Source organism: Colossoma macropomum, unplaced genomic scaffold (assembly GCF_904425465.1).
Source record: "Colossoma macropomum unplaced genomic scaffold, Colossoma_macropomum, whole genome shotgun sequence".
NCBI classification, from domain to species: domain Eukaryota; kingdom Metazoa; phylum Chordata; class Actinopteri; order Characiformes; family Serrasalmidae; genus Colossoma; species Colossoma macropomum.
The window spans coordinates 8,310,845-8,323,344 of NW_023494794.1; the positions used below are offsets into that span (position 1 = coordinate 8,310,845).

The 12,500-nt window shown below is 44.6% G+C and overlaps 2 protein-coding genes across 5 annotated transcripts in view; both read right to left on the reverse strand.

The window, feature by feature from the left end:
• fam76b (family with sequence similarity 76 member B) overlaps window positions 1-1,009 on the reverse strand; it is a 9,033-nt gene extending 8,024 nt beyond the window's left edge. Inside the window, exon 1 of one of the 3 annotated variants that reach the window (XM_036580057.1) lies at window positions 728-1,009. In XM_036580057.1, coding sequence (XP_036435950.1) covers window positions 728-814 — 87 coding nt within the window. In that variant the 5' untranslated portion in view covers window positions 815-1,009. The remainder of the gene's footprint in view (window positions 1-727) is intronic. The other 2 variants (XM_036580060.1, XM_036580058.1) reach the window with 2 other exon arrangements.
• A 5,133-nt stretch (window positions 1,010-6,142) lies between these two features.
• The window catches only part of mtmr2 (myotubularin related protein 2), a 12,908-nt gene continuing 6,550 nt past the window's right edge, over window positions 6,143-12,500 (reverse strand). Inside the window, exons 11-17 of one of the 2 annotated variants that reach the window (XM_036580061.1) lie at window positions 12,089-12,277; window positions 10,236-10,421; window positions 9,568-9,774; window positions 9,214-9,306; window positions 8,985-9,098; window positions 8,083-8,259; window positions 6,143-7,233 (exon numbers count right to left, since the gene is read on the reverse strand). In XM_036580061.1, the coding sequence (XP_036435954.1) occupies window positions 7,072-7,233; window positions 8,083-8,259; window positions 8,985-9,098; window positions 9,214-9,306; window positions 9,568-9,774; window positions 10,236-10,421; window positions 12,089-12,277 (1,128 nt within the window). In that variant the 3' untranslated portion in view covers window positions 6,143-7,071. The remainder of the gene's footprint in view (window positions 7,234-8,082; window positions 8,260-8,984; window positions 9,099-9,213; window positions 9,307-9,567; window positions 9,775-10,235; window positions 10,422-12,088; window positions 12,278-12,500) is intronic. The other variant, XM_036580062.1, reaches the window with a different exon arrangement.

The following is a 12,500-nucleotide window of genomic DNA, read 5'->3' on the forward strand; positions in this document are numbered from 1 at the left end:
GGCCCTCAAACACTAAACCCGTACGGCCCTCAAACACTAAACCCGTACGGCCCTCAAACACTAAACCCGTACGGCCCTCAAACACTCTTCCCACCATATATACTGTACTTGGCTGTTTACATATAAATATCCACATATACACTCACTAACTCACACACACACACACACACTCTCGCTCTCACACATACCAAGTATCTGTTTATATTTACACTCAGTCTCTCTCTCTGTCTGTACAGTCTCAGTCTGTCTCTCTCTCTGTCTGTACAGTCTCAGTCTGTCTCTCTCTCCGTCTGTACAGTCTCAGTCTGTCTCTCTCTCTCTCTCTTTGTACAGACTAAGTCTCTCTGTCTGTCTGTACAGACTCAGTCTGTCTCTCTCTCTCTATCTGTAGTCTGTCTGTCTCTCTGTACAGACTCAGTCTGTCTCTCTCTGTCTGTACAGACTCAGTCTCTCTCTCTCTGTCTGTCTGTACAGACCCAGTCTCTCTCTGTACAGACCCAGTCTCTCTCTCTCTCTGTGTACAGACTCAGTCTCTCTCTCTCTCTCTCTCTCTCTGTGTACAGACCCAGTCTCTCTCTGTACAGACCCAGTCTCTCTCTGTACAGACCCAGTCTCTCTCTCTCTCTCTCTCTCTCTCTCTCTCTCTCTCTCTCTCTCTCTGTGTACAGACTCAGTCTCTCTCTCTCTCTCTCTGTCTTTCTCTCAGTCTCTCTCTCTCCTCCCCCACCTTGCAGAGTTGCTGTCCCTGCGAAAGCTCCTCGAAGGGGAATCGCTGGTTGCATTTGGTGCAGGCGTACAGCGCGGGGGTCGCCATGACGGACAGTCGGAGATCCTGTGAACTCTCTCTCTCTCTCACACACACACACTGAGATAATCTCTCTCTCTCCGAACACACACTCCGCTCGCGCTCTGACGGTGTGTGTGTGTGTGTTCTGCTCCGGCTCTCCGATCCGAACCGGAACTGACCCGAGCCACAAAGGAAAGAGCCGCCAGCCAATCAGCGGCGGCGGAGCTCCGGGGTTTGAATGAGCGCGACCAATCAGGCGCGTCTATTTAAATCGCCCCACCCGCTTTCGGTGACGTCGCTCGTGCGTAAACGGATCGGCTCCGTGCGTGATGACGTGGAGGCCGAAAACAACAGGAAGGCCTGAACGGAGGAACAGAACAGAGTTCATAATCAGTCAGAGATATTAGCGATAATCACAGTTCATAATCAGTCAGAGATCTTAGCGATAATCACAGTTGATCATCAATCGGGAATATTAATGAATTAATAAAGCACCGTTATAGCTGTTTATAATCACTGCTCAGTGTTCAGTAATAAAGCTGGAGCCTCCTGATCTCTTCTTACCGTTCCGCACTGCTTTACACTGAAAACACCTTTATGAAGAGCAGATCAGTGTTCCTGTAGCTTCGCCGCCACCAGGACATTTACGCTGACGATTAATGATTAATCACAAACTGTGATTAATGATTTTAATGATCTTTTGTTTGTTTGCAACGATTAAAGTACAAGTATAAAGTGGCCACATTAGCTGATAAGCCTCCTTATTGGCTAACTGTGTTTACTGTAGCAGTTAATACTGTGCACGCGCGCGCGCACACACACACACACACACACACACACACACACACACACACACACCACAGTTACAGAGAATTATGTTTGAAATTCAGCCAAGCTACAAACTTCTTCACCAAAGTGAAAATACAAGCAAAAAATCACACTCAAGCTACTTGCCATTGTGCTAAAAATGTAGTAAGCCCTGCTAGAAAAACCAGCAAACCAGCATATGTTGTGTTTTGGATGCTGGTATGTTGGTCAACCAGTATGAACTCGCTGGGTGACTAACTGAACCAGCACCAGACCAGCATAAATCAGCTTTAGACCATCTTAGACCATCATAAAACAAAACTAGACCAGCGTAGACCGGTTTAGACCAGCATAAACCAGGTGGTTATCTTTCACATGGTGGTTATCTTTCTCTTGGTGGTTAGCTTTCGCTTGGTGATTAGCTTTCTCTTGGTGGTTAGCTTTCGCTTGGTGATTAGCTTTTGCTTGGTGGTTAGCTTTCTCTTGGAGGTTAGCTTTCTCTTGGTGATTAGCTTTCTCTTGGTGGTTATCTTTCTCTTGCAGGTTATCTTTCGCTTGTGGTAAGCTTTCGCTTGATGGTTATTTTTTGCTTGGTGGTTATGTATCTTTTGGTGGTTATCTTTTGCTTGGTGGTTATCTTTCTCTTGCAGGTTATCTTTCGCTTGTGGTAAGCTTTCGCTTGGTGGTTATTTTTTGCTTGGTGGTTATGTATCTTTTGGTGGTTATCTTTTGCTTGGTGGTTATCTTTCACTTGGTGGTTATCTTTCGCTTGGTGGTTATCTTTCGCTTGGTGGTTATCTATCTCTTGGTTATCTTTCGCTTGGTGGTTATCTTTCACTTGGTGGTTATCTTTCACTTGGTGGTTATGCATCTCTTGGTGGTTATCTTTCGCTTGGTGGTTATCTTTCGCTTGGTGGTTAGCTTTTGCTTGGTGGTTATCTTTGATTTGGTGGTTATCTTTCACTTGGTGGTTATCTTTCACTTGGTGGTTATCTTTCACTTGGTGGTTATCTCTTGGTGGTTATCTTTCACTTGGTGGTTATCTTTCGCTTGGTGGTTAGCTTTCGCTTGGTGGTCAGCTTTAAATTGGTGGTTACCTTTCGCTTGGTGATTAGCTTTCGCTTGGTGGTTAACTTTCGCTTGGTGGTTAACTTTCGCTTGGTGGTTAGCGTTTGCTTGGTTTACACAGAGTTTACATTGAAAGAATGTTGATAAAATCCAGGAGCCTTTTAGAGAAATTCACAGAACACGGTTTGTACACTGTGGCCTATAGGAGGGAGATTAACCTACTTACAAAGAAATCACAGATTCAGGTTCAGCTGGGCTCCAAATGACTTTCATCTCAGATCTTCCCAAGAATTCATCAAACTGCAGCTAAAAGTGAGTTTTTCATCATTAAATTCAGACTTGTTGTCTGTCAAGACCCCAGCAGGAGCTCTCAGCCCCACCCTGACCTCAATGCACACCTCTGTATCTTAATCTGCACTCTGAAAACAGACGGTTCTTCAAGCGTTCTTTAGTAAAGACAATGGTTCTTTATAGAACCATAAAAACTCAGAACCATTTGCATGCTTAAATGGTTCTCTGCATGGTGAAAAGATTCTTCAGATTGATGGAGAATGTGTTGTATGTGGTTCTGTGTATAACCTTTTTAAAAAGGTTATACTCAGGGTCTATGTAGCACCAAAAAAGGTTCTAACAAGGTTAGATGTAACAAGGTTGACATCATAAGAACAGCAGCATCATAGAACCATATGAACCATATAAAACACATTGTACATTAATCTGAAGAACCATGCCACCGTGCAGAGAACCATTTAGGAGTACTCATGGTTCTTTACAGAATCAGTCTTTATTAAAGAACCCTTGAAGAACCATCTTTTTCAGGTGTATCAGACCTGATTAACGAGCTCCTCCAACACTGAAGCGCTGATTTAACTGTGAGTGAAACAGGAATTTACAAAACATATCTTGGTTAGAAACATATCCTTACTGGTTCTACTTGATCTTAGTGCAGCTTTTGACACAATAGACCATTCCATTATATTAGACAGGCTTGAGAAACTAGTAGGAGTGACAGGTGAAGCTCTTTCGTGGTTCAAATCTTACCTTAGTGATCGCTTTGAGTTTGTTAATGTAAATGGTGAACTATCAGCTCTCACAAGAGTAAAGTATGGTGTTCCACAGGGCTCTGTTTTAGGACCCATGTTATTTACCTTATATATGCTACCACTAGGTACCATCATTAGAAAACATGGCATCAGTTTCCACTGCTATGCCGATGATACACAATTGTACATTTCAGCTAAACCAGAGGACAAAACTGAACTTAATAAGATAGAGGACTGTGTCAAAGACATTAAAGACTGGATGTCAAGTAACTTCCTCTTACTAAACTCGGACAAAACCGAAGTCCTTCTTCTTGGTCCAAAAGCTGCTAAGAATAATCTGCCTACATTTACTCTTAATCTCGATAGTTTCTCAGTTGCACCAGGCACATCTGTAAAAAGCCTTGGTGTCACCATTGATCCCAGTCTGGCCTTCGATGAGCACATTACCAATATTACCAGAATAGCTTTCCTCCACCTGCGTAACATCGCTAAATTACGAAGTGCACTGTCGCTACAGGACGCAAAAACGTTAGTTCACGCCTTTATTACGTACCCCTTTTGAGTCTGGTTCCTCTCGAGGTTTCTTCCTCCTGTTGAGGGAGTTTTTCCTTGCCACTGTCGCCAAGGCTTGTTCACTGGGGGCGTGGACCCGGATTCTCTGTAAAGCTGCTTTGTGACAACATCTGCTGTAAAAGGCGCTATATAAATAAATTTTGTCGTTTGAACTGTATTAGTGTGTCACACTGTGTTGGACTGTGTCCGAGCTCTGTGTGTCGTACGGAACCATTTCATGTTGTACTGAACTGTATCACAGCGTATCGTATTGATTAGTATCAGACTGTATTGAACTATACTGCGTGTGTATACATTTATATATATATATATGTGTGTGTGTTTGTTTATTTTTGTCGTTTTTCAGCCTTTGAGATGCGAAAACGCCTGTTGACCTTTATGTTGTGAGTAAATTTCATGATTAATGAACCAAAATTACTTGGGAAAAAGTCTGATATACTTAAATCAGAAGTAAAGGATGTTTTTTTTCCTCCTCCAGCTGTAAAGTTATCATTTAGGACATTTGAGGTTTTGTTCTGGCATTTTACACAGATCAGGCTTAACATTCTGACCTCCTCCTTGTTTCTACACTCATTGTTCATTTTATCAGCTCCACTTACTATATAGGTGCACTTTGTAGTTCTACAGTTACAGACTGTAGTCCATCTGTTTCTCTGATACTTTGTTAGCCCCCTTTTACCCTGTTCTTCAGTGGTCAGGACCCCCATGGACCCTCACAGAGCAGGTACTATTTGGGTGGTGGGTCATTCTCAGCACTGCAGTAACACTGATGTGGTGGTGGTGTGTTAGTGTGTGTTGCGCTGGTCTGAGTGGATCAGACACAGCAGTGCTGCTGGAGTTTTTAAACAGTGTCCACTCACTGTCCACTCTATTAGACACTCCTACCTTGGCAGCCCACCTTGCTGTTGCTGGATATTTTTGGTTGGTGGACTATTTTCAGTCCAGCAGAGACACTGAGGTGGTTAAAAACTCCAGCAGCACTGCTGTGTCTGATCCACTCAGACCAGCGCAACACACACTAACACACCACCACCACGTCAGGGTTACTGCAGTGCTGAGAATGACCCACCACCCAAATAGTACCTGCTCTGTGAGGGTCCATGGGGGTCCTGACCACTGAAGAACAGGGTAAAAGGGGGGCTAACAAAGTATCAGAGAAACAGATGGACTACAGTCTGTAACTGTAGAACTACAAAGTGCTCCTATATAGTAAGTGGAGCTGATAAGATGGACAATGAGTGTAGAAACAAGGAGGTGGTCAGAATGTTATGCCTGATCGGCGAGCGTGTGTGTATATATATATATATATATATATATATATATATAAATAAAAGGAATTTAAATGATTACTAAATGTTAGTAGACTAGGCAATATTATTTTCATTTTCTATTAATAGTACCTCATTTCACCATGAGCTGCACTACAGTTCCCAGCATACACTGCAACGTAATGTGTGCTCCCACCCCTCCCCAACAAAGATGCCAGGTGTCCAGTTCAAGCGAATGGGCAGTTTTTAAAGCCTGCTGCACAATGGGGACATCTAGAGCTTTAACAGTCTCTGCAGCTGATGTAGTTTAGTGTTTATATAAAACAACTTGTTTTTATTTACAAGTATTTTTAATTGCTGTTGTAGTTGTGGCATGTTGTGAATAAACAACTGCCTGTTAATTAAAAACAAAATAAAAACACAGCTGCCCACAGATCTGTCGGGATTTTTTAATGTTGCTCCTTTAGTGGTTGAGTTTGACGCCCCGATTTAGACCAATCAGAACAAGTTCTGGAGCCTGAATTTAGTTGTTGGTCATGAATGAATGAGTTTAACTCAGGAAGCAGAGACTGGAAACACAAACAAACACAAACACCTTCAATCACTCCACTCGTTTATTGAGGAATGTTAAGACGTCAGCGTTCGTTAGTGTGCAGAGCCCTTCACATCCGCAGTGTTCTCACATGTAATCACTCTTACGCCCACTAAGGGGCGCTCTGCTGCCTCCTTACTGCTCCTAAACCAACAACACTACTGCAGAACTACATTACCCACGATGCATTGCATAGCACTGTAAGTCCCGCTGGCCAGAGTCACTGCAGCAAGAATCGGTCATGCGCACATCTTTGGATCAGGACCGGCGGGTCTGTTCAACAGCTGTCAATCATGCGTCAGAAGCAGAGAGGCGGAGCATATCAGGAGTATGGTAATGAGACTGCTAAGGTGATTAACATGTTAATGTTCTGCCTTCTGATTGGCTTCAAGTATATAAAAAGCTTGGAAAGGTTATGAAGTGTAGAGTATAAAATATAGACGTGTTTATTTAACTGCACTTCGCCTTTTAAAGTTTAGTCACGTTAGTTTAACACAGACACCAAATAAACTGCTCATTTAAATATGCAAATCTAACACATTCATATTCAGATGACCACACTGCTGCGGTCACGTGATTCTCTCAGTGCTTTAGTGGAAAAAGGGGCAGACTGAGATAAACATACAGTACTGATCATAAAGGCCTAATAACTGTGTTAATACTAGTGTAGTAATAATGTAGTAATAAAGAGGTTATTACACCCAGCTGAGAGGTCAGCATACTTCAGTAAAGCTTCAGTAACAGAGTGTTCAATACAGCTGATCTGAGATCAGAGAGAGAGAGAGAGAGAGAGAGAGAGAGAGAGAGAGAGAAAGAGAGAGAGAGAGACAGAGAGAGAGAGAGAGAGAGAGAGAGACATGGACAGACAGACGGACAGACAGGCTCTGTCCAATCAGGTCCGTCTCTGCTGTGCTTCATAAGTCCCTTATCCAATCAGACGAAGGTTTGTACAGGAGTGATGGAGCGAGTCGGTGACCCCGCCCTCTCAGAGGATGCTGAGGCCCGACTGGCTACTTCCCGCTGGAGCTCCTCCACCCTCTTCTGAAGCTCCGCCCTTTTGGCCAGCAGCTCTTTATAGCGCTGATGTACTGGCTGCTGAGGACAGACAGACAAACAGCAGCTCAGAAAAATACTGACCTCAATGACCTCCACTGACCACTCTGGCCACTGGTGTTTCTGATAAAGTGGCCAGCAAAGGAATAAGGGGGTGTTTCTGATAAAGTGGCCATTGAAGGAATAAGGGGGCATTTCTGATAAAGTGGCCAGTAAAGGAATAAGGAGGTGTTTCTGATAAAGTGGCCATTGAAGGAATAAGGGAGTGTTTCTGATAAAGTGGCCAGTGAAGGAATAAGGAGGTGTTTCTGATAAAGTGGCCATTGAAGGAATAAGGAGGTGTTCCTGATAAAGTGGCCAGTTAAGGAATAACAGGGTGTTTCTGATAAAGTGGCCAGTGAAGGAATAAGGGGGTGTTTCTGATAAAGTGGCCAGTTAAGGAATAACAGGGTGTTTCTGATAAAGTGGCCAGTGAAGGAATAAGGGGGTGTTTCTGATAAAGTGGCCAGTGAAGGAATAACAGGGTGTTTCTGATAAAGTGGCCAGTGAAGGAATAAGGGGGTGTTTCTGATAAAGTGGCCATTGAAGGAATAAGGGGGGTGTTTCTGATAAAGTGGCCAGTGAAGGAATAAGGGGGGTGTTTCTGATAAAGTGGCCAGTGAAGGAATAAGGAGGTGTTTCTGATAAAGTGGCCAGTGACGGAATAAGGGGGTGTTTCTGATAAAGTGGCCAATGAAGGAATAAGGGGGTGTTTCTGATAAAGTGGCCATTGAAGGAATAAGGGGGTGTTTCTGATAAAGTGGCCAATGAAGGATAAAGGGGGTGTTTCTGATAGTGGCCAGTGAGTAAAGGAATGAGGGGGTGTTTCTGATAAAGTGGCCATTGGTGTACCTGTGGCCTGACGCGGGGGTTCCAGCGGATGTAGTACGAGACCCACAGCTGAAGGTGTCTGATGGAGACAGAGGGCAGCAGGACGTGGGCGGGGTAGTGGACGTACAGAGGGTTAATAAACTCGTCCACCTGACTGTTCACGAATGACCAGAGAGAAACTGTCCGCTTCGCCAGCTCCTACGGAAACACACAGAGGGAGAAGCTGCTATGAGGCTAACTGGCTGCTATGAGGATAACACTACTTGTTATCCGCATAAACTATCGCTTTAATGATAATAAATTAATGATCTTTATTAAGTGTTTAGATTCTCTGGTTTGGCTTTTTAGCCATCCATCTCTAAAAATGGTAACTTGGCAGAAAAATCCAAAAACATCCAAAAAGTATGTGGACACCTAACGACTGAGTGAGTGTTTCAGACACACCCATCGCTAACAGGTGTATAAATCACGCACATAGCCTTACAGTCTCCATAGACAAACAGGTCGTACTGAAGAGCTCAGTGACTTTAAACGAGGCCCTGTCATAAGATGCCGCCTCTGTCTCAAGTCAGTTTGGAACATTTCAGCCCTGCTAGATCTGCCCCAGCCACCTGTAAGTGCTATTCTTGTGAAATGGAAGCATCTGAAGAGCTGAGCTTCATTAAATGGGTTTCCATGGTGGAGCAGCTGCACACAAGCCTAAGATCACTATGCGCAACGCCAAGCGTCCGCTGGAGTGGAGTAAAGCACGCCGCTATATCTGTATCTGCCTGGTGAACAAATATCAGATACATGTGTGTGACAATCGGGTGTCCACATACTTCTGGCCATATAGTGCATGTATATTGTGAGATTATGTCGATGTGAGACTCACAGGGTGGATTCCTCACACGCAGATGTTAATGTTAAAGTGACCCACTGACCTCTTTGACTCTCTGCTGCTCACTGTTACAGAGAAACGTCCCAAATAAACAGCTGTACAGATGATCCAGCACCGTGATGAGGAACGACTCGTTAAACTCAAACGCTGCAGGGAACTGAGAGAGCGCGAGAGAGAGGGAGTCACCGTTAGACGCAGCACTTCAACAGTTCAGTATCTGAATGGCACTGCCGAGTGGGCGGGGCTAAAAGATGGTTACTATGGTCACTAACCTGTTGAGTCATCTGCCACACGCAGTCGATGAACTGCAGGAAGATTGGAGAGCGATCAGCATCCGTGTGGTTCTGATCACCGTGACCCACTCTCTACAACACACACACACACACCCCCACACACACACACACACACACACACACACACACCCCCACACACACACACACACACACACACACACACAGCGTTTGCTCTTTTCAGTTAGCTGCGTTAGCCAGCGCTGATATTTAACTCTATGTTAAAGATCTTTATGATCTACAGTGATGGACGTGAACTAGGCTGGAGACGTGAACAGTGGTCAGATTTTTGTCCGTCCTGTCCGGCTCTAGACTGAGTAACTGTTAAGGTGGCACCTGCTGGAATCTGTGTCCGAAGCTGATCCACTCCTTCTCGATCAGCTTCTGGAAGCCCGAGATGGTTCTGTAGTGCGAGTCCAGCATGATGAGGCTCAGCGAGGTCAGTTGGGCCGTTCGGTCCCAGCCGTCGCTGCAGTGGACGACAACCGATGTCTTCCCGGACTCCACTTTATCTGCTATCCTCAGCGCACCGGCCAGGATCAGCTACACACACACACACACACACACACACACACACACACACACACCACCATCGTCATCATCATCATCTCTACCCCACGTCTGCTGTCTGATTCAGAACAAATAAAAATACAAATCAAATTCTCCCAGTTTGATCCCAAACGCAGCCGATCAGCTTCGACACGGTCGCTGCTCTAGTTTTAGCACTGGAGCTACGAGGCTAATGTAGCTAACAAATAATGGAAGCTTATACTCCACCAATTAGCATGGAGCTAACAGACACACCGTGAGTGAAACTGGCTTCCTATTCGCCGGCTTCTTATTCGAGGTTTATGTTCCACCTTAAACGGTGCAGCAGGTACAGCAGCAGCCTGGGGTGGCAGAACGTCACCGCGGCGCTATTTAAGGTGGAACGGAGACTCTGATTCAGAACTCCAGCTACATTTGGAGAAAAGGGAACCGTGTAAAGTCTTATTTCTCTTCACCTTGATGTGCTCCAGCCAGTGAGTGGACTCCAGGTTGGACAGCCAATGGGATTCTTCGATGTTGGGGTAAACCACCTCCTTCAGTTTCCGCAGCGACTCGCGCATCACGTGGATGTTGTGGATGTCCAGAAACACCAGCTCGGCGTTCTGGTAGGCGTCTTCACTTTCACACCCACCGCCCTTCATCTGAACACACACACACACACACGTTACACACGTAACACACACACGTTACACACACACACGTTACACCCACACACACACACATTACACATGTTACACACACACACACACACGTTACACACACACACATTACACGTTACACACACACACACACACACTCCATCAGCTCCAGATCTTGTTTGCTAAACTGTTTCTAAACCTTTTGTTTGATGTTTTTCCCCCATTTTGCTGCTCTGAGTGGATTAAACTAATAACAGAAATAACAGTTTAATACACGTTCAAAACGTACCTCACGTCATTTATGGTACATGGTTAAATGCAGTGTAGCCTTCATAAAAAACAATGAAGATTTCCTTACGAGAATAATTAAGATTACAATTAAGATTATCTTAAAAGAATATTTGAGAAGTTTTTTTCGAGAACTGAATTTGAGAACATTATGATCGTCTCAGTGTTCGTCTTAAGAACCTTCGCAGGTCTTTTCTTCAGGAAGTTTTGGTGAATCCGGCCACTGATCTTCATTTATAACAACAGATAAAGAGAACCCAAAAAAACGAATAACATACGCAATTATATCGGCTTTATATCGGTTTTATATCGGTGACCCGACATCAAACGTCTTTGTTGGTGAAAGTCTGTGAACCTCCAGAATGACCAGTTTGGTGTTGGTGATAATGAGGGTCAGGAGGTTCAATCCACTGGATGAAGGTCCGGTGTGAGTGTTACTGACCCCACCCTGTGTCTTCAGCCTCAAAGTCTGGACAAAAGCTCATCAGGCTAGAGGAGGTTCAAAACCTGAGTCTGCTGAGTCTGGACTTCACTGATCCGCTGCCAGACAGACAGCAAACGAACTGAGATATTCAACACCACTGTCACTCTTCTGGAGTGCTTATCCAACAAAAATACTCCTAAAGATGATCTGGATGAGCCAGAAGACTGGAATAATCTTATATGGACAGAAAAGACAAAAAAGGATCTTAACAGCTTAAACGAAACACGTTACATTTGAAAAAAATGAACACAGCATTCCAGCATAAAAACCTCATCCAAAACTCATCCAAACTGTGAAACATGGTGGTGGCAGTGTCATGGTTTGCTGCTTTTGGATCAGGACAGATAACCAGCATTTAATGGAGCTGTGAATTCTGGACTATATCAGGAAATTCTACAGAGGGATGTTGGGGTATCCATACGTGAACTGAACCTTAACGGAAGGTGGGTCCTGCAGAAAGACAACGACCCTAAAAAGAACAGCTGAAGCAGAAGAAGTTGCATTTTGGAAAGTTCAGTGAGGAGGAACCGGCCAAGATTCCCAAAATGATCAATGATTACAGGAACTGCGTGGTTAAAGTCATCGCTGCGCAAGAAGATCACACCATTCACTGAAAGCAGAGGTTCACATACTTTTGCCAACAAAAACATGTGAAGTTAGATTATTTGGGTCAATATATGAATTAAAAACTATGAACTTTGAAGTGTGATTTGCTTAATTGGTTTATCTTTACTGTTATGAGATCAATGACTGTAGATCTGATTACATTTAAGGCCACATTTATGAGCTCTGAGTGGAGTCGTGCAGGTTTGCTGCAGTTTGACTGAAGGCAGTGTAAGGAGTACGAAGGTAACGTGTGTTTGTGTTTATTAGCCTGATTATTAGCCTTATTAATGACCTTATTAGCCGCGGCGTTGACGCTGGGTCTGGCGTCGAAGATGAAGAGTTTGTGCGACTGAGCGTTGGCGTCCATGATGGCCTGCAGGAGCTTCTCATCGTCTTTACAGCGTTTACCGCCAACGCCGCTCATCGGCTGACTGCACCTCACCACCGCCGCCTGACTCTCCGGGTGGAGCCACGACAACACCTGCCGCATAAATCAGAGCGTTACACGTTATAACAATACAACATTAGAGACTTTAGAACAGCTGAGTGGAGTTTAACCGCCCGCCTGCAGGGAGTGGAGCTTGTAGCAGGCTACCCAATCAGAACAGAGCGGGCGAGCTGACCAATCAGAGCACGCTGGCCTCATCGGGAGGCGGGGCTTAAAGACACAGGGGCTCTAACAGTGCGTTTCAGTCAGAGGGTGA